At 44.9% G+C, this 25,924-nt stretch overlaps 1 protein-coding gene across 1 annotated transcript; it reads right to left on the reverse strand.

Moving 5' to 3' along the window:
• Nucleotides 1-1,139: 1,139 nt before the first annotated feature.
• On the reverse strand, nucleotides 1,140-22,256 carry POLR1B (RNA polymerase I subunit B). The gene is made up of 15 exons (XM_047781180.1): nucleotides 22,019-22,256; nucleotides 19,457-19,624; nucleotides 18,844-18,990; nucleotides 16,781-16,913; nucleotides 16,127-16,263; nucleotides 14,868-15,091; nucleotides 13,470-13,641; nucleotides 11,467-11,638; nucleotides 9,534-9,815; nucleotides 8,297-8,430; nucleotides 6,402-6,572; nucleotides 5,544-5,700; nucleotides 4,466-4,662; nucleotides 3,746-3,999; nucleotides 1,140-2,597 (listed from the first exon to the last, which is right to left on the reverse strand). The coding sequence occupies exons 1-15, from the start codon at nucleotides 22,193-22,195 to the stop codon at nucleotides 1,715-1,717; spliced, it is 3,408 nt and encodes a 1,135-aa protein (XP_047637136.1). The 5' UTR covers nucleotides 22,196-22,256; the 3' UTR covers nucleotides 1,140-1,714.
• Nucleotides 22,257-25,924: the final 3,668 nt, after the last annotated feature.

Consider the following 25,924-nt stretch of genomic DNA (forward strand, 5'->3'; position numbering starts at 1 on the left):
TGCCTTATGATTAGTGAGAGAAATGTAAAGCCAGATTCAATAAAGAATTATCTTAGTAAAGTTTTAACATCAAAAAGCACTTTAAGTTTGCAGAAGTGAATACAAGATTGTCTGTTGCCAGAACTGTTCCAAGGAAGGAATAGCCCAAATGTCCATTAGCAGGAGACAATACAATGATATAAAATATGATATTGTACACAGGTAAGAAAATAACAGCTACTAGATTTTAGAGATTTAGTATAAAAAATGTAAAATATCTCAGTAAATTTTTAATATTCACTATGTTATTTTGGCTGTATTAAATATTAGTACTGACATTATTTCTAAGATATGGAAACAACCTAAATTAACATCAAGAGATGAAGAATATATGCTACATACACACAATGGAGTACCATATGGCCTTAAAAAGGAGATTCTGGAGTAACCATATGGCACAGTGGAAATGAATCCAACTAGGAACCATGAGGTTGTGGGTTTGATCCCTGGCCTCACTCATTGGGTTAAGGATCTAGCGTTGCTGTGAGCTGTGGTGTAAGTCGAAGATGCAGCTTGGATCTGGCGTTGCTGTGGCTGTGGCGCCAGCCAGCAGTTGTAGCTCCAATTCAACCCCTAGTTTGGGAACCTCTGTGCTGTGGGTGCAGCCCTAAAAAAAAAAAAAAAAAAAGGAAATTCTGCCATATGCAACATGGATGAATGTAGGAGACATTAGGCTAGGTAAAAATAAGCTAGTTTGAGGACAGATACTGGATGAGATATGAGGTAGCTAAATTAGTCAAACCCAGAGAACCAGGATGCAGAACGATGGTTATCAGGGACTGGAGGAAGGGAAGTGGTATAAAGTTCCACTTATACCCAATGAGTAAATTCTAGAGATTTGCTTACACTGTTGTATCTATCTATCAGTACTGTATCATACACTTATTAAACATTTGTTAAAAGGGTAGGTGTTAAGCTCGTCTTTTTTTTTTTTTTTCATTTTTGGCCACACCCACAGCATGTGGAAATTCCTGGGATTGAGCAGGTGCCACAGAAGTGACCCAGGCCGCTACAGTGACACATCAGATTCTGCTGCGCCACAAGAGAACTCCCAAGCTTATGGTTCTTTCCAAAAAAACACAACCCAAAGGAACACAAGGAAACTTCTGGAGGTGGTGTTTATTACCATGATTGTGGTGGTCCTTCACAGGTGTATGCTTCTGTTCAAGCCACTAGATTATATTCATTAAATAGGTGCCTTTTTTGTGTAACAATTTCACTCCAACAAAGCTGTTAAAAACAGTCCTACCTCTTGTTATTACTTTAATGTGGATATAAGAAAATATAAAGTTACACATATGACTTATACTGTATTTATACTGGGCTGCTGTGCTCCACATGGACAAATAAAGGTCTGAGAGTCACTGCTGGTAAAAGCAGGATAAAAGAACATGGGGTTGGAAAGACTTTTCCCTGAATTTCCTTTTTATCAATGTACTATTTTAAAAAAAGATACTTATGGAATCTCTGAGCAAATATACTGAAAATGATCTTCAGTAGTAATTATGACAGAGAAACTCAGAAACCAAATTCTTAGTTGTCGGGTCTTGGCTGAGAGCTCTGAAAACCTTGAAAAGCTCCCAAGTAACCCATCAATAGCCTCACTGAACTAAAGTTACAAAGTTACATTCTGTTTTAACCCAACAGTGATCCTGACCCAAAGGCCAGCATCAAATTAAACGATATCCAGTTTCACTTTGATGTTCATAGCTGCCAGTTCAGCCACAAAATACCGAAAGACATAAGGCACGGAAACCGTGTCGATGGTGTCAGTGCGATTACACAGAGAGCAGCTGTACTTTCTGTTGCGCATGGCGGACCACGACGGGGGTGGCTTCTCCAACAACGGGGAGAGCAGACTGCCACATTTCACACACACGTGGGCCACCGACCGATCCGAGCAGTTGAAGAGGCGGTCGTGAAGGAGAAAAGATGTACCATGTGCTAAGAGAGCATCCCGCTCCATCTCCCCAAAACGGATTCCACCCTGGACGTTTCTTCCCCCAATAGGCTGGTTAGTGACTCTGTCTCTGGCTCCTGTTGTTCTCACTTGGAATTTGTCCGAGACCATGTGGCGTAAGCGTTGGTAATAAACCACGCCTATGAAGATGTCTGCCTCCAGCTCCAGCCCACTGATGCCACTGTACAATCTCTCGGTGCCATAGTAGTTGTAGCCGGCAGCCTTCAGCATCTCACCAAAGTATTCCAGGGCTGAGTTCTCTTCTGAGAAGATGAAGGGTGTAGCATCATGGCAGAGACCGTGCAAAGCTGCAGACTTTCCTGCCATGCTCTCGATCAACATACCGATGGTCATGCGGGATGGAAAACCGTGAGGATTGAACAGAATGTCCGGGACCATCCCGCTCTCTGTAAATGGCATGTCCTCCACCGGCCACAACCTGCTCAAGATGCCCTTCTGCCCATGACGACTGGCAAATTTATCCCCAATAGTTGGGTTCCGAGGGACTCGCATCGTGATGCAAACACACTTGAACCTGCCACTTCCGGTGTCATTACCACACACCTTGATGTTATCCACAATACAATTTTCTTTACTCCTACAAAAAAAAGGGACAAAAAGTGAAAATATTTGCTTAAACATTGGGAGATACTAAGTTTTACTGATATATTTAGTGCTTCATAAAGGATACTTGAAAAACTTACTGTTACCCCTATTCTCCAATACACTTAAGAGCTGGAATTCCTAAAAGTATTTAAGCGTAAGACTACTGATGATGTTCATTACAGAAATGTGGTCAGCTGAAAGAATACTAGCAAGATAAGGCAACTGAAGACCTACTATTGAAACCAATTTTACAGTTGTAAAATAAGCTTAAAAAATTTATTTTTAACAAGAAGCACAATGAATTCAACATTTTAGCTAGGAAACATTACTAACAACATGTATGAAACAGATGATCAAGTTTGAATCATATAGTTTTAAAATAAATCACAAATAAATCCTCAGGTATAATAGGAAAATTTGAAAAAAAAAGATGGTACAACAGACCACAGAATTCTTTCAAAAAATGCCCTTTCGGAATTCCCGTCACGGCTCAGTGGTTAACGAATCCGACTAGGAACCATGAAGTTGCGGGTTCCATCCCTGGCCTTGCTCAGTGGGTAAAGGATCCGGCATTGCTGTGAGCTGTGGTGTAGGTCGCAGACTCAGCTCAGATCCCGCGTTGCTGTAGCTCTGGCATAGGCCAATGGCTACAGCTAGGATTCGACCCCTAGCCTGGGAACCTCCATATGCCAAGGGAGCGTTCCAAGAAATGGCAAAAAGACAAAAAAAAAAAAAAAAAGGCCCTTTCTGAGTTCCCATCATGGCTCAGTGGTTAATGAATTTGACTAGGAACCACGAGGTTGTGGGTTCAATCCCTGGCCTCGCTCAGTGGTGAAGGATCCGGTGTTGCCATGGTGTGGTGTAGGTTGCATACGTGGCTCGGATCCCCAGTTGCTGTGACTCTGGCGTAGGCCAGAGGGTACAGCTCCAATTACACCCCTAGCCTGGGAACCTCCACATGCGGTGGGTGCAGCCCTAGAAAAGACAAAAAGACAAAAATAAAAATAAAAAAATGCCCTTTCAGTTAATAATTTACATTTTCTCCAAAAATTCTCCTGTTGAAAAAAACTTTCATCGACCTCCAGCAATTTCACTGAGAAAAAGCTTTTTTAAAAAATGGCACTGAGTATGCTTGCTTACTTATAGTACACCACAAAGCTTTCCCCGGTGTTGAGGTTCAGGTAGCTATAATACGGATCTCCATACTGCAGCTGTGCTCCAACAAACGGCAATCCATCATCATCCAGCTTCTGCGCAACCCGTGGGTCACCAGGTCTGACGCCAAACACCAGACTGTCATCACCTTGTTTAATTTTTTCAGACAGATCTATGAACTCAGACTTGTAGACACTTCCATGGGCAAAGCCTCGCTCCCAAGAGGCCTTATTCAGAATCTGTCAAGTCCAAGAATCATTAATTCAAGAGACTGAAGCCAAATGAGGGTTTTAAAAATAAAACTGGTTAGAATTACAACACCTGGTTTAGGACACCTGTCATTTCATTTTAAAACTATCCTCGCTTCCCAAATCACTTGTGCTATTAAAACTCAGACAGTATCAATGATTTAAAACCTAATCACGCATTAAGATAAAAGGTAGATATTTCCAATACTACTACACATTCATTTGCCACCTGTTCCAACTCTGCACTCAAAGCCTGCAGCCTACATGCCTATGAATATTTAGTGATATTCCACAAAGCTCATCACTTTCCCCTCAGACCAGGAATTAAGTATTTAACAGAACACTCACACACCAAATACTAGGCACTCAGTGGCACAGAAATTACTCCTTTGGGAATCTCACAGTAAATGAAGAAGTGAAACATGAGAAGAATGGAACTGCATCTCTTAGAACTTACCATGGCATCTTCCATATCATAGCCAGTGTAAGAAATGACAGCAACAATGGCATTTGTCCCAATTGGGTAGTTATCCATGTCATAATAATCATACATGTACGGTCTCACTAGAGGGCTTTGTGGAGTCTGAAGCCGATACAGTTTATTATCTGATCGGTCTTTAAACGTGAGAAGAGGAAAGCCCATGGTTTGCTTACCTGCAAAGGGAAAAAATTAGCATTTTGTTTTTTCTGCCTTGATTATAAAGGTGACATATAAAATTGGAAACTAATTATTCATCACAGGGCAATGAATAAATCATGCCGGCTGTTTACTACAGAATAATACATAGCGTGAAAAAATGGAAGTAGACCCTCATGTAGCAACATAAATTCAGTACAGAATGCCATTTGATATGATACTATTTATGTACATACATCTTCTACATCCCAAACAATTCTAGTTTATGGACATCTGGGTGGTGTAATAAATGCATAAAAAGGGGATGTAAAGCATATATACAAACTATGGGATAGTAACACTGCTGGGAGGAGAGAGGGGTGATTTTTTTTTTTGTCTTTTGTCTTCTTAGGGTTGCACCCATGGCATATGGAGGTTCCCAGGCTAGGGGTCTAATCAGAGCTACAGCTGCCGGCCTACACCACAGCCAGAGCCATGCCGGATCTGAGCCGCATCTTCCACCTCCACCACAGCTCATGACAAGGCTGGATCCTTAACCCACTGAGTGAGGCCAGGGATCGAACCTGAAACCTCATGGTTCCTAATCAGATTCGTTTCCACTGTGCCACTATGGGAACTCCAAGAGAGGGGGTGATTTTAATAACTGTCCTTGGTTATGTTAAGTGGAACTCCTTGTTGTTAGGAATTACACATTGAATTATTTAAGGGTAAAGGAGTATTGTGTCTGCAGCTCATTTTCAAGTGGAGAACAGTGCAAATAAAGCAAAATTATGGGAGTTCTTTGTATCATTCTTATAACTTGTGCCTTTTCTGTGAGTTTGAAGTTATTTCAAAGTTAGAAATTACAAGCCCTTTTCTTCTATACGTATGGCTATCAGCACCCTCTGGTCCACCTTACCCATCTGGCACTGGTACATGTTCCTCGGACTCTGGTTGTGGTCGGAGAACGGGATGAAGTTGGCGATCACACTCAGCAGGCTGTGAGGGAAGAGCTCCTGGTGGGTGGTAACTCCAGCCAAAACCTCATCCTCAAAGATGGCAACATTCATGAAGATCTGGGAAAAGAGGAAGGGTGAGGAAGCCAAGGCCCAAGATTCCTGTGACTGCTGACTGTATTAGCTCTCACTACCTCATTGAGATGGGGCCTCAGAGACTTGAAAGAAAATCTTCCCACCCAGCACATGAACACTGAAGGGATCCACTTAGAATACCACATGCCTGACACCTTTCATTCTAAGTCGATCCTGGTCTGGGATTTCCCTGGTGGCTCCACAGGTTAAGGATCGGCATTGTTACACTGTGATCTGGGTTTGATTGCTGGCCTGGGAACTTCCGCATGCTGCAGGCATGGTGGCAAAAAACCAAAAAACCAAAAAAACCAAATCCAACCTGATCCATTTGTGAAGGGGGATGGGAAGGAGGGAAAATTATTTAGTAGCACAAAGTACACAGTTTTGTAACTACAGAGATATAAGCAAAGATTCTGCATCTAACGAAATATTTCAGTCTCACCACCGGAGGCAGAGGCAGAGCTGGCCACAAAGGAACACGGGGTGGGGGGGGGGGCAGGGTGGGAAAGGCAGGCCATGGGCCCACCAGCCCTCTCTCAGGTTTGATCAGCATGAAAACTGCTTCATGCTGGTCACAGAGGAGGCAGAAAATAAGCTCCAACTTTTTTTCAAATGCCTGTTATAACAGTAACACCTTGAAAAGAAACAGTTACTAAGTCTCATACAACCACATGCAGTCCATGTACCTGTTCCATAGTTCCAATTAGTTCTTCTCTGCCTAATCCCAGGTTCTGCACAGGCCGCACCAGTCTGCAAGGCGTGGTGAAAAGGTACAATCCTGGGTACAGACTTGGTTTTCCTGTCATGGGGATCAGGACCACCTCCATCCAGGGAGGAATTCTTTTTTCTCTCAACACCTGGTTTCAACAACAAGCGAGTTCAATGAATAAGTGAAACTTGTATTGCAATTCACAGTTAAACTCCCCATCAATAAAATCAAAGAATGGGAGTTCCATTTGTGGCTCAGTGGTAAGGAATTCCTAAGGATGCGGGTTCAACCTCTGACCTCACTCAGTGGGTTAAAGGATCCAGCGTTGCCGTGAGCTGTGGTGTAGGTTGCAGACATAGCTCAGATCCCATGTTGCTATGGCTGTGGTGTAGGCTGGCAGCTACAGCTCTGATTCAACCTCTAGCCTGGGAACTTCCATATGCCATAGGTGCAGCCCCAGAAAAAGCAAATAAAATACATAAAGAATGAAAATAAATAAGTTAAACTCCAAGCTCAAAAGCCAAAAATAAAAATAAAAGAACAAAATAACCCCAAAAAAGTACAAGTAAAGAAATCATATTAGGAGTTCTCTTGTGGCTTGGGGGTTAAGGATCTGGAGCTGTGACTGCAGTGGCTTGGGTTGCTGCTGTGGCAAAGGTTTGATCCCTGGTCAGGAAATTCTGCATGTTGCAGGTGCAGCCACAAAAAATCAACAAAAACAACACTAAAGATAAAACCTGAAATTAATGAGACAGAGTACAGAAGAAGGTTCAAATTAATAAATCAAAATTCTCTGTTCTTAAAGGAACTATCCCCAAAGAGAGCACTAGAAGCAGATGGTTACACAGGGGAACTCTAGCAGATCTAAGACTAGATAACCTAATGCTTCCTAAGCTCTTCCAGAGCACTGAAAACGAAGAAAACGTTCTAATTCTTTTTATAAAGCAAAGACTTGTGAATGTCAATTTTTATTTTTGGCTGCCCTGTGGCATATGGAGTTCCTGGGCCAGGGACTGAATCCAAGCTGCAGCTGTGGCAACGCCAGATCCTTAACCCACTGCACTGGGATCGAACCAGCACCTCTGCAGCGACCCAAGCCACTGTGGTTACATTCTTAAACCCCCATGGCACAGCGGGAATTCCCTCCTCTACCTGACTTTTATTTTTTTATTTTTAATTTATTTTTTTTTTTTGTCTTTTTGCTATTTCTTTGGGCCGCTCCCGCGGCATATGGAGGTTCCCAGGCTAGGGGTCAAATCGGAGCTGTAGCCACCGGCCTACGCCAGAGCCACAGCAACGCGGGATCCGAGCCGCGTCTGCAACCTACACCACAGCTCACGGCAACGCCGGATTGTTAACCCACTGAGCAAGGGCAGAGACCGAACCCTCAACCTCATGGTTCCTAGACGGATTCGTTAACCACTGCGCCACGAGGGGAACCCCTTTTTTTTTTTTTTAAATATATTTTCAAATCCCAGTAGGCAACAGGATGACTTGTATCTGGCATATCTTTAATATTACTTGAAATATAAAGTCTGTATTTTAGGGTCCCCTATACGCCACTAATATTTACAAAGAAAAAAAAAGTTAAAAATGTGTTAGTGAGTGGACCAGAGCCCTCAATAAAACCACCACCACAGAAAAAAGGGGGTAGTACAGGTTAAATACCTGTCACTAACCCCAACCAATGAGGTGAGTATAAGGTAAGATGGGGGCTGCCACCACAGAGAATGTAAAAGGCACTTTTGGGATCAGCTTCTGGCCTCTAGAGCCCTTGACCCTAGAGAAGGCCCTGGGGCTTCCTTGACAACAAGAAAAAGACCAAACAGCTAAGATGGAGGGACAAAACACCTCACAAGAACTTAAGAGCACCTTAAAATATCGGAGGGAGTCAGCGATGCTAGGAGCGAGCTCCTTGTCTGCCCAGCCAACCATGACGCCATCCAGGAGGACAGGGTAGCACTCGCTGTACTGCCGATGTGGCGCACTGTCCACGGGAGTGACCCCTGGGGAAATCGAACACACAGAAGCATCACCTCAGGCTCCTTTCCCCAACATTTAAATTCCCTCCAGATGGGTTCAATGTCGGCATCACCATTTTAGACATCTAGGCATCTTATCTCTAAAGCAGAATGTTTTTGTATTCTTGAGTAAATTTCTAAATCATTTCAGCAAGGACTCCCCAAATTGTGTGTCTGCAATTGCCCCTAGAGAACACCCTGCAGACAAGGGTGTAAGGGAGGCTTTTTACATACACTTTTTTATTTCTGAGCCATGTAAACATACCAACTTCTCCCCAAAAATCTAATTATAATTGATCTGCATTATTCACGCATCACAAATCTGCCTACTTGCTAAAATTTATTTGCAACCCCAGCTTCAATACTAGTGGCACTTTTCCGATCACCAGAGGACATTCAGTGAAAATTTTGAGTTGTCTGAGACACGAATTCCCAGCTGAGGTCAAAGGAGGTGACATGCAGTCTGCCGGTCTCAGCTAATACTATAGACATCCTTCCCATGGTCTGTCCCAGGCCCTATTTATTTATTTTTTGCATCTTTGTGCTTTTCATTGGAGACTTTGCTATTTAAAATGGCCTTCAAGCACAGTACTAAATAAAGTGCTGGCTCCCAAGCACAAGGCTGGAAAACTGTGTTAGATAAGCTCAGAGTTATGGTGCTGTTGGCTGAGGGCTCGATGTTAGTGGAGCAACAATATATATTGACTAAGGCATCTTTAAACAGAAACACACACAAAACAAGGCTATGTACCAATCGAGTGAGGAAGGTGTTGTGACAAGAGACTTGCAAGAACCTAATCCCTGTTCCCCCAGAAGCAGTACCTCAGTATCTGCTAATTCAGTGCCAATGGTGACTTTACAGAAGTATTGCAACTACCAAGAACTTTAAGAACACTCTTTCATGAGCCATAAACACCTTCTGAAGACAGCAGGTGTTTCCCCAAATGTCACAGGTTATCCCCAGTGCTTCACTCATCATCCCTGCAGGAATTCTCTGCTCAACTCACGCAGAAGCACAACTTAGTAGCTTTGCACCTGCTAAAACCCCCACAAGCACACAGGCCCGCTGATGGCTGTGCCCCACCTACCCAAGCTGCAGAGCAAAGCTGGAATGGAGGCTGTATACACGAACTGGGTGACGACCTCGCACGTGGCGGTTAAGTGGTTCATCAGACCACAGGGCTCCCCATCAGGGGTATGCACGGGGCAGAGGAAGCCCCAGGACTCCGGCAGTAGCCTGCGCACCGTGGTCGTCCGCATCTTGGCAAAATCAGCCCCTCTGTGCACACAGCGGAAGTGGGAGAGGTAGCGTATGAAGTTCAGCTTGTCAGCCACGACACAGAGTCCAGAATCCTGCAGGAAGCCAAGACCTTCATAAAACAAAAATCATCGAAAATTTGTATTGGAGGTGATGAAAAGATGACAAAACCTCAGAGCACAAACCTAAAGATCACAAAGTGGGTTATTACTGAGGTTACTCAGCTCTGGTAGAAGAAGGGGTTACAAAAAATAGCAAAAACCCCCAAATTTCACCAACTTGTATTAGCCTTGACTCTTTCCTCATCTCCTCTACACATTCTCCTTTATTAAATTAATAATACAATAGCAAGTAATTAAATGGGACTCATCTCAGAAGGCTGGATGACACACAAGCACGTCAGTCAGCTCTTAATGAACCTGCATCTGGAGTTCCTGCTGTGGTGCAATGGGATCAGTGGTGTCTTGGGAGCGCTGGGACACAGGTTTGATTCCACGGCCCGGCACAGTGGGTTAAGGATCTGGCATTGCCACAATTGTGGCTGGGATCTGATCCTTAGCCCGGGAACTCCATATGGCATGGCCAAAAACAGGAAAAAAAAAAAAAAGAATCTGCATTAGAAGATCTGTTTTGTTTTTTTGTCTTTTCTAGGGCTGCACCCGCAGCATATGGAGGTTCCCAGGCTAGGGGTCTAATCGGAGCTATAGACACCAGCCTACACAACAGCAACGCCGGATCCAAGTTGAGTCTGCAACCTAAACCACAGCTCACGGCAACACCGGATCCTTAACCCACTGAGCAAGACCAGGGATCGAACCTGCAACCTCATGGTTCCTAGTTGGATTTGTTAACCACTGAGCCACGAAGGGAACTCCCATAGTTTTTTCTTTTTTAAAAAAAAAGCAGATTTCTGGGCTCTCAACCATTTTTTAAAATTTTCCAGTCATTCTGATGTAACTGGTTTAGGGAAGGGCATGTATACCAAACCTCCTAGACTCCCCACCTAGGTAACCTTTCCTCAGAGCTAAGCTGTCTTTAGTTTTCTAGAAGGAGGCATAGGAAATGCATGTGACCATTAAAAATAGAATAAAGCTATACAGACAACTTGTCTACAGCCTTTAGGCCAACATCCACCTATCAAAATTTATAACCTGAAATCCACCTTTGATGAAGTTCATTTTTTTTTTTTTTTTTTTTGCTTTTTAGAGCCACACCTGTGGCATATGGAATTTCCCAGGCTAGGGGTCAAATTGGAGCTGAAGCTGCCAGCTTACACTAGGGCTCACGGCAACACTGGATCCTTAACCCACTGAGAGAGGCCAGGGATTGAACTGATATCCTCATGGGCTAGTTAGGTTCATTACTGCTAAGCTGCAATAGGAACTCTCAGAAATTCATTTTTTTTTCTTTCCTTTTTTTTTTTTTTTTTGGTCTTTTTGCCATTTCTTGGGCCACTCCCACGGCATATGGAGGTTCCCAGGCTAGGGGTCCAATTGGAGCTGTAGCCACCAGCCTACGCCAGAGCCACAGCAACGCGGGATCCGAGCCGTGTCTGTGACCTACACCACAGCTCACGGCAACGCCGGATCCTTAATCCCCTGAGCAAGCCCAGGGATCAAACCCGCAACCTTATGGTTCCTAGTCGGATTCGTTAACCACTGAGCCACAACGGGAACTCCTCAGAAATTCATTCTTAAATAAATCTCTATTAAGCAAATAATTTGAAAATCATCACTAAGTGAAGCCCATCTTTTTAATTTTACCTGTTTTAGAACGTAGATTCCCAGTAGCAAGAAGGTATTCGAATGGCTTGGTGAGGTCTATTCCCAGATTTAAAATCTTCATCAAATTTTCAGTGTTTAAGGACACACTGGTTTTCTGAGCCTTCTTATCTATAGCTATCTTAATAGACACCAACCAAGCTTCCAATTTTTCCTGAAAGAAGGAAAATAAATTTAATTTCTAGGTGCTTTAATTACCCCAGGTTTCATATTTACTGTTACACAGTCTGCATATCCTTAACAAAGGCCCACTATTTCATACATTTGATATGTAAAACATCTAAAATATAAACCTGAAAAACAGGTTTTCAATGTACTATTACACATCAGGCATTTAGTATACAGAAGACACAAGCTTCTTCAGATCAGAGTTTCTTGGCACTGTGGACACCAGGGTGGACAGCTCTTTGGGAAGAGGGGCGCTGTGGGCTCTTGAACCCTCACCCCCAGGTTGTGACAACCAAAAATGGCTCCAAACAGTGTTGAAGGTCCCTTGACCTTGAGGTGGAGCAAATCACTACTGATTGAGATCACCCACACTAATGGAAGTTCCCAGGCTAGGGGTCAAATCAGAACTACAGCTGCTGGCCTACACCACAGCCAGAGCAACGCACAATTCAACTTACACCACAGCTCATGGCAACACAGGATCCTTAACCCACTGAGCGAGGTCAGGGATCGAACCCGTGTCCTCATGGATCCTAGTTAGGTTCATTACCACTGAGCAGGACGGGAACTCCGGTTTTTTAATTCAAATGCTCTTATCAAGCAATCAGAAGAGCTTCAATCCCAGAAACAGGCAACAACAACAAAGCCTTGAGGTAAAGCAGCAGCCCATTGCCCAAGAACAAGAACTACCAAGACCTCAAGAGTCCCCAGATTAGGGAGTTCCCGTCGTGGCGCAGTGGTTAACGAATCCGACTAGGAACCATGAGGTTGCAGGTTCGGTCCCTGCCCTTGCTCAGTGGATTAACGATCCGGCGTTGCCGTGAGCTGTGATGTAGGTTGCAGACGCGGCTCGGATCCCGAGTTGCTGTGGCTCTGGCGTAGGCCGGTGGCTACAGCTCCGATTCAACCCCTAGCCTGGGAACCTCCATATGCCGAGGGAGCGGCCCAAGAAATAGCAACAACAACAACAACAACAAAAGACAAAAAAAAAAAAAAAAAAGAGTCCCCAGATTACACCCAACTTACAAGGTGGCCAACAAACCAGTTGAAAAGACTGACACTTTCTTCTCTTATAAAAGGTAAGACATAATGGAAAAGGAAGAGGAAACACAAGACAGAAAAGAGGAAATGTCGGAGTTCCCGTCGTGGCGCAGTGGTTAACGAATCCAACTAGGAACCATGAGGTTGCGGGTTCGGTCCCTGCCCTTGCTCAGTGGGTTAATGATCCGGCGTTGCCGTGAGCTGTGGTGTAGGTTGCAGACGCGGCTCGGATCCCGAGTTGCTGTGGCTCTGGCGTAGGCCGGTGGCTACAGCACCGATTCAACCCCTAACCTGGGAACCTCCATATGCCGCGGGAGCGGCCCAAGAAATAGCAACAACAACAACAAAAAAAGACAAAAAAAAAAAAGGAAATGTCTGCAAACGACCACGAAAGTGATGCGAGTACAGATACTGTCAGGTTACAAATAAATGTTTGTGAATAAGTGATTTCACAAGCACAGAATCTGTGAATAACGGAGAATGACTCTACGTACGTATATAGACCATTTACCCTTTATCATCAATGTAATGACCCAGATCTGATATTTGTGCCTAGCTTATATAAAAACATTAAAGAAATTTATGAATCTGGCACAAGCTGAGACCTCTGACAAAGTCCCTCACTGCTAAACAAACAAAAAAATAGAAAAAAAAAAAAGAGACACTATATAAACACCCAAACTAGAAATTCTAAACATGTAGAAGACAATTCTGCCGGATGTGGCCACACCACCCCCAGGAGGTAGGACCACTCAGGGTGAACGACCTGCGTTTACCTTTAGAAACATGAGGAAGAGCTGACCTGGGGTCAGGACCTCTTGATTCACTAAACTGTCGGGATTCTCCTCCATGCACTCGCCTTTGGCTAAAGCAAAGAGCTTCCGGGTCATGAGACAAAGCAGGTAAAACTTTTCGGTGTTGGATTTCAGGTGGATACAGATGCACTCGCTGCCAAAATGGAAAGAAAAAGCTTCAAACAATTCAGCCGCTAATACCATTTGATGTTCTACTAACTGAGGTCCCCAATCCCTGTTCTTTTCAAAGTCATTTCTCACTTTCAAAACCCGGCTTTTCACCTTTACTGGCAACAAAAGCAAAAACAGAACAGTCACAAAGTCTAGAGTTGTGGTGGCCAACAAGGTAGGGATAAGCCACACGCGGCTATTTCATTAATTAAAATTAAGTAGAATTAAGAATTCAGAGTTCCGGTTGTGGCTAGGTGGGTTAAGGACATGACAAGTATCCATGAGGACTCTGGTTTGATCCCTGGCCCTGCTCAGTGGATTAAGGATCTGGCGTTGCCACAAGCTGCAGCATAGGTCACAGATGTGGCTCGAATCTGGCATTGCTATGGCTGTGGCAGAGGCCAGCAGCCACAGCTCTGATTCGTTCCCTAGCCCAGGAATTTCCATAATGCCGAAGTGCAGCCCTAAAAAGCAAAAAAAAAAGAAAAAAGGAAAAGAATTCAAGTACTCAACATATGGCTTAAGGCTACTTGTGGCTACAGATGTGACAGGATAGCTCTACCTGGAAATTCAACAATCACGCAGTGGTTACAGAAGACTCAGTCCTAGCACTGGGGAAAATAAGGGAACATGACGCCTGCAGATAATGCAGAAAGAAAAGCATTGATGGATGTGCAGAGAAAGTAATAAAGCACAGTAGTAAAAATGTTAATGACTCGTAATACATTGCAGTGTCCAATGTATTATTTTTGCAGCAATTCTGGAATTAATTCTATGAAATAAAAGTTTAAAAAAAAAATTTTTCCCAGCTGTCCCTGCATCATATGGAAGTTCCTTGGGCCAGGGATCGAATCTGAGCTGGAGCTGTAACCTATACCACAGATGCCACGCCAGATCCCTAAACCACTGAGCTGGGCCAGGGATTGACCAGGCGGCTCCACAGAGACAATCTTGATCACTAACCCACTGAACCACAGCGGGAACTTCTACATAAAAGTTCCAAAGTACAATAAAATAAAACAAAACCACCAGAAAAAGAAAGGTGAGGATGAGCTGCAGAAACAAAGCCCATCCCTACTTTGCTAAAGCAGAATCCTACCCCAAAGGCATAAGAATTCCCAGATGACTCACCAGCCCCAACCACATTGATACAAGGAACCGAGGACACCCTCCCCTCCCAAGAAACAGTTTAGGCAAAAGCACACATACTTGAACAGAAACTCTGCAGCTTGTTCATTTGGGTACCAGTCGGGAAGATTGACTTTTACTCTGAAGCGTTCACCCAGGTAGTTAAGGACCTGTTTCTGGGTGGCACATCCCTCTTCCATCACAATCCTTAACATCTGAGAAACAGAGTTCCTCAAGAAAGAGTCATCCTCCTTCCCTTTGACGAGCTCCTGAAAAATCTGATAATCGGAAAAGCTGACAAGGGCCTAGAAAAGAAAAAAAAGGGCTCTTTTTAAAAATCACTAATAATAACTAAACCATCTTAATTATTTAGTAATCATTCTCTAATTTTTTTTTTTTTTTTTTTTGACTTTTGGTCTTTTTAGGGCTGCACTCGTGGCACATGGAGGTTCCCAGGCTAGGGGTCTAATCAGAGCTGTAGCTGCTGGCCTACACCACAGCCAAAGCAACACCAGATCTGAGCCGTGTCTGCAACCTACACCACAGCTCACGGCAATGCTGGATCCTTAACCCACTGAGCAAGGCCAGGGATCGAACTCGCAACCTCATGGTTCCTAGTTGGATTCGTTTCCGCTGCACCACGATGGGAACGCCTAAATTTTTTTTTAATACCCAAGAAAAATAAGTATACTCCACTATTGCTCAATTTAAGTGAGCTCTTCAAAATAAGGGCAGTGCTTGTGTGATAGGGCCAAGATGGTCCAACGAACCTCGCCTCCTGGTATCTACAAGCTTGGTCTCTTCTACGTTGCACCAGGGCTGGCCTGTGGGACTGATGAAATATGGCATGAAAGTCCCGGCATGACTCTCAGACTCTCAGGTCTGCACCACTAAGGCCCTACAGCTCCCATCTCACTCGTGACTCCTGGCTACCTCTCCAAGGGAGGCAGCTGCCTCAAGCAGAAAAGGCCCAGGTGGAGAGGAACTGAGACCTCCTGCCAGCGGCCTGCACTGACTTGCCAGCCATCAGAAGGGGATCCTCAAGCCCCAGTCAAGCCTTCTAAACCACAGCGCCCCCCACTGACTTCTCATGGCAACTTCTTGAGACCTCAGCCAGAAAGGCCCCAATTCTGAGCCACTTCCAAATTCTTGACCACAGAAATTGTGAGAGAGAGACGTTTAGCCATGTTTTAGCCACTGCATCTTGAGGTGACTTGTTGGGGGCAGCAGAGAACTAGCAGGGTGCAGACTCTGACGAGGACAACCTATCCAGCCTGCATGGGACACCACTTCCAGGCACTGGCTTCCTAATGAAAAGAAACGTATCCAGGAAGTCACACCTTCAGTGCAAATCCCAAAGGAAGAAAAAACAGTTCTTTCCGGTAAATAAAGTTCAACATAACCGTGCCATTTTCCAAGTAGTGAAGGTTCATATTGACAGCAGAGTGTTCTTCCCTCACACAGTGCATTGAAACTCCTATTGAAATAAAGAGCAAAAAGTCAGAAACTCAGTACCATCACCACTAGGTACAATATACACCGATGCCATTGGAGACTGATTTTTAGCTCAACTATATAATAAACTGCAGGGCTCCAGAATGCAAAATGCTATTTTGTGAAGCCTGACTCTCACTGTCACAGAGTGTGAGCAAACAGAGGCCAGGTCGCTGTCAGCCTGAGACTGAGGGGAGTGCCATGTACCATGAACCAGAAGACTTCTAAGGCTCATACCCACCTCTGGCCGAGTCAGGCACCCTTCAGCATCAGAAACAGTAGCATAAATACATGTGTTCATTCGGTTTGAAAAAAAATTGAACACAACAGAAAGTAGATTTCTCACTATGAAAGTATAACACGGAAATGCTTAACAGAAAAACAAAAAATTATATGTAAGGGAGAAAAATACCAAAGACTCTCTGGATGCATCTACTTTTTAACAAAATGGCTTAAACTTTTCTAAAAGAACATACATACCAAAAATCACTATGACTTACCATACTGAGTATAGCCAGGCCCTCTGCTTTTCCATTTTGGCCTTACCATTGCAATGGGGAAATTTCTGCGAGGCATAATCAACATTCGGATGACTTTTTCAATGCCATTGATTATAAAATAGCCTCCCATTTCCTGCCAAAGAGAGAAAATATAATTGGTTAAACAAAGATCTATAACCAACTGTAAATATAAACCCAACCAACTGCAATCATCACCCTCGTTCCTAGGCAGATGTGCAGGAGAGCTGCTCAGACAGGAGGGGTACGGGCCCCCTGGAAACTCCAGTCTGGGGTCCACGGCACACTGAAGAGGCTGCAGAGATGCGGGAGCAAATTTTGGGGGAAATGGATTTCCCTCTGCCAGACTGGCCCTAACCCGCCTGTCTGTCCCTAAATAGCTGCAGTTCTCCTGACAGTTCCTCTAAGAGCCACACATGTCTGACTCTAGCTCTTAGCAACTCGCCTGGGTCAGATTCCAGTCTGACAAATTTCTGCTACAGAAATTTGACAGAATCTGATAATGTACTTCACCTCCCCCCATACTTCTAGCTGACATTCCCTGTGGTTCTGCTCCTTGTTCAGGTCCCTCTCTGCTTCTCAAATTTTGTTGGCCACATTATTTCTTTCCTGCATGTAGCAATAGAGGAGATTTTGGGGTTTTGTTTTGTTTGAAAATCTTGGGGTGTGAAGAGAAACATATTACTGAATAATAACATGTGAAGAATGTATCCTGCTCTATCATCTTACAGAGGCAAAAATACTTTGTATTTAAAAACTTTTCATGCATTTGGTGTATACTTTTTAACCATTTCCATTCCATGACACTGACATGTGGGACGCCCCTACTGGTGTACCTAGAATCTCATTAAAAAAGAATTCCAAAAAATAATAAAATAAAATAAAATGGCTGCAGTCTGCAAATTATGTTAAAAAACAAAACCAACTTCCTCCAAAGAGAAGTTTAAAGATGAAAACCATAACCACTTTGCTTCTGGACGAGTATGGTTTCCCACATCAGTTAAAAAGCTTTAGACTGTATGAAAGCTCTGGAAACCAGAAATTTGGATCTGCTAAATAGGACTTTTTGGGGGGGCCTTTTCTAGGGCCACACATGCAATGTATGTAAGTTTCCAGGTTAGGGGTCAAATCAGTGCTGCAACTGCCAGCTTGTGCCACAACCACAACCACAGCCACAGCAACACCAGATCCGAGCCACGTCTGTGACCTACACTGCAGTTCACAGCAATGTTGGATCCTTAACCCACTGAGAGAGGCCAGGGATCGAACCCTCATCCTCATGGATACTAGCCAGATTCGTTACCACTGAGCCACCATGGGAATTCCAGAAAATATTTTTAGTAAGTCTCATTTATGATCACATTTCTGTAATAAATAAGGAGCTACTATGAAGCAGGCCTGACATACTGGCTGCTCTATGTTGTAATATTGAATCCTCCTAACAATGACTGGGAGAGCTTCATGTCCATTTTCAGGAGGAAACACAGGCTCACGGCGATTCAACTTCCCAAAGGTGTACAACTTCTAAGTGAACAGCTGGGTGTCAAACCCAGCTGTGCTACCCAAACCCTCTTCCCACCACTTAACGGTCTCCGTGTCTCAGGCAGAGTCTGCCCATTCTGATTACGTCTCCTCAGTGCTGCAAAGCCACATAGCAGAGCTGAAGGCAGGACTGAAGGGAAAGAGATGACACTTGCTCCAGGCCCACAGACTCTGACTGCGGGTAAAGCAGACATTTCAGGCAGGCTTTGAGGGTTGTCTTAATTTTCTGAATCATTCAGAAAATTAGGGAAAAACCTACCAATTCTTTCCCCATAATAATAATATTCTCTAACTGGAGTGTTTTTTTGCCGCCGTACACTGTCTCATCTAAGACTCCTGAAGTCTACACAGTGTGCAGACATCAATGCCCCGCCTTACCCATCAGGAGATTGAAGCAGAGAAAGAAAAGAGACCCCCTGACCCTAAGCTTACTGTCATCTCACTCCCAACTCAGGCACCTTCTACTGCCACCTGGCCCCTGGGCACCGGACCCTAGCTGGTACCTCCGCTTCCTCATGGTGCTCGATGAGGGCTCTTGGAGAAAGGCTGTACAAGTTGCAAAGCTTGGATTTCACCATGATGGGAACATAGCCAAGAAACTGTTTGATGATTCCTTTTGAGATTCCATTCACTGCCCAGCTGATATCAGCCTAAAGGAAAATAAGAGAGAAAAAATTTACATAGTAAAAAAGGAAATACCTGGATCTATAAGAACAAATGAATATTTTAAAAGATTAAGACAGAAGACCGTATTTTTTCTTCTTTTTAGGGCCGCACCCATGACATATGGAAGTTCCCATGCTCGGGGCTGAATCAGAGCTGCAGCTGCTGCTGGCCTTGGTCAGATCCGAGCCATATCTGTGGCCTACACCGCAGCTTGCAGCAACACCAGATCCTTAACCCACTGAGCAAGGCCAGGGATCAAACCTGTATCCTCATGGATACTAGTCAGGTTCTTAAACCTGCTGAGCCTTAACACGAACTTCCAGAAGACCATAAATTAAATAATTAAATTATCTGAGATGACAACACTAACAAAGTAGAATTCTGGTATAAACTGTGCCAGGCACCAGGCTTATTCCCAAAGATACAGAGGGTGCTGTCACTTGTACTCACTGTCAGCTTTCCCCGGTAGGTGCTCCTCCGGCCCCGGCACTCTGCTGGGTAAACGTTGAGCTCTTTGCAGATGCTCCCTTTTGGAACCGTGGGTGGGCTGATGGCAGCATCCACAATGGTAAGAGAAATCCTCTCATCTTTGAAAGTGAATTCAAAAGGCGGGATGGCCTGAAATACAATTCACACTGTTACCTGCTTGCATCGCCAAGGCACGTCTTCTCTAAGACTCTTTAAAATCCTGTGCACTGTGTGTTCTACAAGCACTGATGGCTATAATGCCAATGTGACGCATCTCAAAAGACAGCTAAAGCTACACTTGGTCTGCTAATACAACCTCAGTACCTAAAATAATAATGCCCCAACTGGATTTTTTTGAGCATCTTCCATGTGTCTGATTCTGCAGTAGGCTCTAGGGATTCAGTTGTGTACAGAATAAAGCTGTTTCCTGAACCAAGTGCCTGCTTTCTCTGTTCTTGCTTTAAATTAAATATGTATGTGTGTGTGTTTATATTTCAGATTCTTCTCCACTATAGGTTATTATAAGATATTGCGTATTTTTCCTATGCTATACAGGCCCTTGCTGTTTACTTTTTGTGTGTGTGTCTTTTGTCTATTTAGGGCCACACCCATGGCTTATGGAGGTTCCCAGGCTAGGGGTCAAATCAGAGCTGTAGCAGCCGGCCTACACCCCAGCCACAGCAACTCAGGATCTGAGCCACGTCTGCAACCTACACCACAGCTCATGGCAACGCCAGATCCTTAACCCACTGAGCGAGGCCAGGGATCGAACCCACAACTTCATGGTTCCTAGTCGGATTCATTTCTGCTGTGCCACAATGGGAACTCCCTATTTACTTATTTTATATAAACTCCTAATTGTTCTCCCCCTCATTTTTTTTTTTTTTGGCCACGCCCACAGCATATGAAAATTCCTGGGCCAGGGACTGAACCTGCACCACAGCAGTGACCCCAGCCAAAGTGACAATGCTGTAGTGACAATGCCGGATCCTTAACCTGCTGAGCCACCTCAGAACTCCTCCCCTCTATTCTTACCTTGTACTCTCTACAGGCATAGCAAGTCAGACGGCACTTCTGCTAAGGGCAAGGATAGATACATCCTTCCGATTTAGGACGGGACACTCTAACTCCGTTCTTCAGGCTGATCTTTGCACATGTCATTCAATGGTGGCCTCATACTGAAGCCAGAGCGAGGCAAGCAGGTGGCCATGCTGGTTCTTCCCTTCCACAGCACTTGCTTCTCCACACCACTCCCTGGTGTGGAGCTTTGCTGTTCTCAGGAAGGGGCATCAGGTACTAACTCTGAACAACCTCCTAGCCTTAGTGCTAGAATGATAAGAATGCCCAAAATGGAACTAAGAACGTAAGGAAGGTTCTTCCCCATCTCATGAGTTGAACTTTTTCTAAGTTTTAAAATTTTACCTAAAGCTGTTTTTTTTTTTCTTTTTCCTTTTTCATAGCCACACCTATGGCTTATGGAAGTTCCCAGGCCAGAAGTCGAACTGGAGCTGCAGTTGAGGCCTACACTACAGCCGCGGCAACACCAGATCTGAGCTGCACCTGCAACCTATGATACAGCACGAGTCCAGGCATGACAGAAGTTATTTCCCATCAGACAAAATGATTCTGTCTTTTGCAAAAAGGTGAGGGAATCTTCAAAGAAGCCTCAGTGGCTCTTATTTGCAGAAGAGAGTTCAAGCATCAGAGACTTCATCTTCAGGCACAGCTCTTCATCTTCATTCTACCTGTCCCATAACACAAGTCCTACCCAATGTAAGCACAGGGTCGAGTTCCTGAGCTCTGCCCCTTCACTTCCCCTCTTCTTCAATCCTGGGAATCCTGCCCTTTTTCAAACACCTGGATTAGGTGCATCTCCCATGTGCTCCAAGGTACCCTACACAGCCACTTGGCAGCGCAGTTCTCTAGAGAAGTGGCACCAACTGCCTTCGCGGCTCCACCACCTCCACCCAAAACATAATTCCCAGCGCTTAAAACCAAAAACCGTCTCTTAACACAGGCTTGCTTCTTCTTCGCCATCTAAGCCCAGCATCTGGGGCCACGGGGATGCTTATCAATTTCACCTGAACTCTGTTACCATCACCCTCTAGACCACTTTAATGTGGAGCAAATGTTACCAATCACTTACTGTGTACCAAATGTTTCCTACTGAATCTCGCTCTAATACTTCACTCCCGTCTTCCTCAAGATACCTCCGCGCTGAGCCTAGCACACGGTCAAGGAGTACAACTATTTGAGATTCTACTGTGACACCCACGCCGTCACCTCTCTGGGTCCTCTGCCCTAGGCCCGTGCCGCACTCCCCCCACCTCCTGGATCATTTCCCTCACCCTCCCAAGCCCCGAGCTTCAGCCCTCCTGCCCGCTCCTCCAGCACTCCACACGCTGCGCCGCCCCTCCCCCACTTCCGCCCTTGCCTCCCTCCTCCAGCCCCGCCGGGCCCCTCTCCTCCGCCCGCCTGTGGCAGAGAGGCTGGCTGCGCCGGCAACTCAGAGCGAAGGGAAGCCTGGGAGGACGGCGCGCTCACCTGCACCGCGTGGCTGAGCCCCTCGCGCACGGCGTAGTTGAAGGACTCGACGTGCGCCCGCGTCAGCTCCTGCAATGCTGGCTTTTGCTGTTCCCGCGGGATCCCGTAAGAAGGGTCGGTCAAATGCTTCAGGCTGGGCCCGCTGGGCAAGTTCCGCCACCGGCTGCTGGGATCCATGCCTGCACACCGGGCGTCTCTTCTACCACTCCGCACGCGCCGAAAAGAGTGGCTGGGACCGGGTACCCACGGCCTGCAGGGAAATGTAGTTTCTTTTGTTCCGCCTACCCTGGGCGCTCCGATTTTATAGAGCCGACTTGAAACCAGTACTGTGGAACGAATGGGCCGGTATAAAACTGTGTACAGCAGGAGCGCAGAGGGCCCTCCGGGTCTCTTACCTGCGCTGTGCGCTGCTTGGAAGGTGGAAACCCGCTCCAGCGCCAGTTCGACGTGAGACATCTTCCGCTCGCCTTTGCCCTGTTAGGACCCGCGGAAAGCTGTCTTCATAGATTTCCTGATCTTCGTCTTGACCGCTTTGCGATCCAATGCTGATGCAGATTGTGGGGTGACACCCAGCCTGGGTCCTGGCTTCAAGGGAAAAGCAGATGTTGCGCACCAAACTGCTCTCTCTACCCAATTCTGAAGTCGCGAAAGCCCATTGCTGGGATGGTCAAGGAGTGGCCTGCCCTCACTGCCCCCTTCCCACGTTCTAGATTGGAGACTGAGGGGCCTTCTAGCCTTAAGATCCTTTGAGTCTACTATGAGTCCTATGAAGCACTGTCTTCCCAGAATACAGATTTTATCAGGGAATGCCTGCAGCTGTCTTTCACCTTCATCTTTTGTGAATGTGTGTGTTCAACAGCTGTATTCTCTATTGCCGTACAATAAACTACACACATTTGACATACAATACAGTACACACATTTAAAGTGTACACGTTGATAATTTTTGACCTATGTACACATCCTCGAAGCCACCACCACAATTAAGGCAACGAATTAACTCACCACTCCCAAAAGCATCCTCCTGCCCTAATTTCATCTTTACCTAGGTCAGTGGGTAATTTTCATTCCCCTATCACTTTTTAAAAGTTACTCTCTCAGAGTTCCCATTGTGGCTCAGTGGGTTAAGAACCTGACTGGTATCTGTGCGGATGCAGGTTCAATCCCTCACTCAATGGGTTAAGAATCCAGTGTTGCCACAAGCTGTGGTGTAGTTCGCAGATGCAGTTGGAATCTGGTGTTGCTGTGGCTGTGGTGTAGGCTGGCAGCTGTAGCTTGGATTTGACTTCTAGCCCAGGAACTTTTATATGCTGCAGGGGCGGCCCTAAAAAGAAACAGGGGGAAAAAAATGTGTTTTAAAAAAGAGATCTTCTCGTCAAAAAAAGTGGGGGGGGAGGGTCCCTGGTGGCATAGTGGTTTAAGAATCAGACTTTGTCACTAATGTGGCTAGGGTTCCATTCTTGCTTGGCCTGGGAACTTCTGCATGCTGTAGGCGAGGCCAAACAAAAACAGTTACTCGTCTGTTTCTTTTGCTTTTCTTAGGGCCTCACTTGCCGCATATGGAGGTTCATAGGCTATGGGTCAAGTCCGAGCTATAGCTGCTAGCCTGCGCCACAGCCACACAGGATCCAAGTCCAGTCTTTGAACTACACCACAGCTCACACAAAAGCCCAGATCCTTAACCCCACTGAGCAAGGCTAGGGATGGAACCCACAACCTCATGGTTCCTAGTGGGGTTCGTTTCTGCTGCACCACAACTGGGAACTCTAAGGTTCATTCATGTTTCAGCATCTATCAGTACTTTGGCCTTTTCAGGGTTGAAATATACATTTTGTTTATCTACCAGTTAATGGACATTTGGATTATTTCCACCTTGGCTATTATGAGTAATACTGCTAGAAATATCCATGCACAAGTTTTTTGTTTTGTTTTGTTTTGTGTTTTTTTTGGTCTTTTTTGCTATTTCTTGGGCCGCTCCCGCGGCATGTGGAGGTTCCCAGGCTAGGGGTCGAATCGGAGCTGTAGCCACCAGCCTACGCCAGAGCCACAGCAACGCCAGATCCAAGCCGTGTCTGCGACCTACACCACAGCTCACGGCAACACCGGATCCTTAACCCACTGAGCAAGGGCAGGGATCGAACCCTCAACCTCATGGTTCCTAGTCAGATTCGTTAACCACTGCGCCACGACGGGAACTCCCATGCACAAGTTTTTTAATGGACATATGTTTTCAATTCTCTTAGGTATTCCAGCTAGGAATGGAATTTCTGGGTCATTTGGTAACTCCATGTTTAACTTTTTGAGGTACTGCCAAATTTTTCCAAAGGCAGCTGTCCAATTTTACATTCCCACTAGCAATGTATGAGGATTGCAGTTTCTCCGTATCTGCATCAGTGTTTGTTACTCTGTCTTTTAAAAAAATTATATCCACTCCAGTACATGTATATTATCTAGTAGTGATTTTTATAGGTTTTTTTGTTTTGTTTTGTTTTTGGCCATGCCAGTGGCATGCAGAATTTCCTGAGCCAGGGATGGAACCCACACCACAGGTGTAAACAGAGTCACAGCAGTGATGGTGCTGGATCCTTAACCTGAAGAACCACGAGGGAACTTCTAATTGCGATTTTTGGATTTCCCTAAAGACCAGTGATACTGAGCATACGGTCATGTGTTTATTGACCACTGGAATATTTCTTTGGAGAAATGTCTGTTTAGAGTCTTGGGTCCATTTTTAAAGTGGGTTGTCTCCTTTACTGTTGAGTTGTCATAGTTCTTTATATTATTTCTATACCACTCTTTATCAGATATATGATTTGCAAATATTTTCTCCCATTCTGTGGGTTACCTTTTACTTCCTTGTTTGTGTCCTTCGAAGCACAAAATCTGTTAATATTGATGAAGTCCAGGTTATTTTTTCTTTTGTTGTTTTTTTTTTTTTTTTTTTTGCTTTTTAGGGCCATACCTGGGCATATGGAAGTTCCCAGTCTGGGGGTCAAATCACAGCTGCCAACCTATGCCACAGCCACCGCAATGCAGGATCCGAACCACGTCTATGACCTACCACAGCTCAAGGCAATGCCACTGAGTGAGGCCGGGGATCAAACCCACATCCTCATGGTTACCAGTCATGTTCATTACTGCTGAGCCCAAAGTGAACTCCCTGGTGCTTATACTTTTGATATACTGAGAAATCATTTCCTGATGATCTTGAAGGTTTACAGTTCTGTTTTCTTCTAAAAGGTTTTTTTTCCCATTTAATTTCAACTCTTACATTTAGGCCTTTGACCCATTTTGAATTAATTTTTTTTTTCTTTTTAGGGCCGCACCCATGGCATATGGAGGTTCCCAGAGTAGGGGTGGAATAGGAGCTGTAGCCGCTGACCTACACCACAGCCACAGCAACGCAGGATCTGAGCCATGTCTTCAACCTACACCACAGCTCATGGCAACACCAGATCCTTAATTCACTGAGCAAGGCCAGAGATTGAACCACAGTCTCATGGAGACTACTTCAGATTCTTAACTCGCTGAGCCATGGTGGGAACTCCTTTTTTGTTTTTAACATTTTTTAAGCGTTGCAGGGAAAAAATAATATGCAACAGAAAACCAGTTTGACTTGCAAAGCCTAGAATATTTGCTATCTTGCTCTTTATAGAAAAAGTCTGCCCACCTCCGAGTAACAGAACCATGGATTCAAATAACCAGTGACATCCTAGGACAGTCGACACCTACAATAGATGATAGGATCAAAGAAGACAAAAACACTTGAAATATGATTCCTTTAATGCTCCAGGCATTTTAAACATTCATAAAATGATCTTGTTTCAGAAGTCATTTCCTCTTACATACAGGTTCTGCGTCCAGGATCAGTTTTCTCTACCGCACCCATAGGCTGCGGGGGGCCCAG

The sequence above is a fragment of the Phacochoerus africanus genome, chromosome 5 (assembly GCF_016906955.1).
Source record: "Phacochoerus africanus isolate WHEZ1 chromosome 5, ROS_Pafr_v1, whole genome shotgun sequence".
Classification (NCBI taxonomy): domain Eukaryota; kingdom Metazoa; phylum Chordata; class Mammalia; order Artiodactyla; family Suidae; genus Phacochoerus; species Phacochoerus africanus.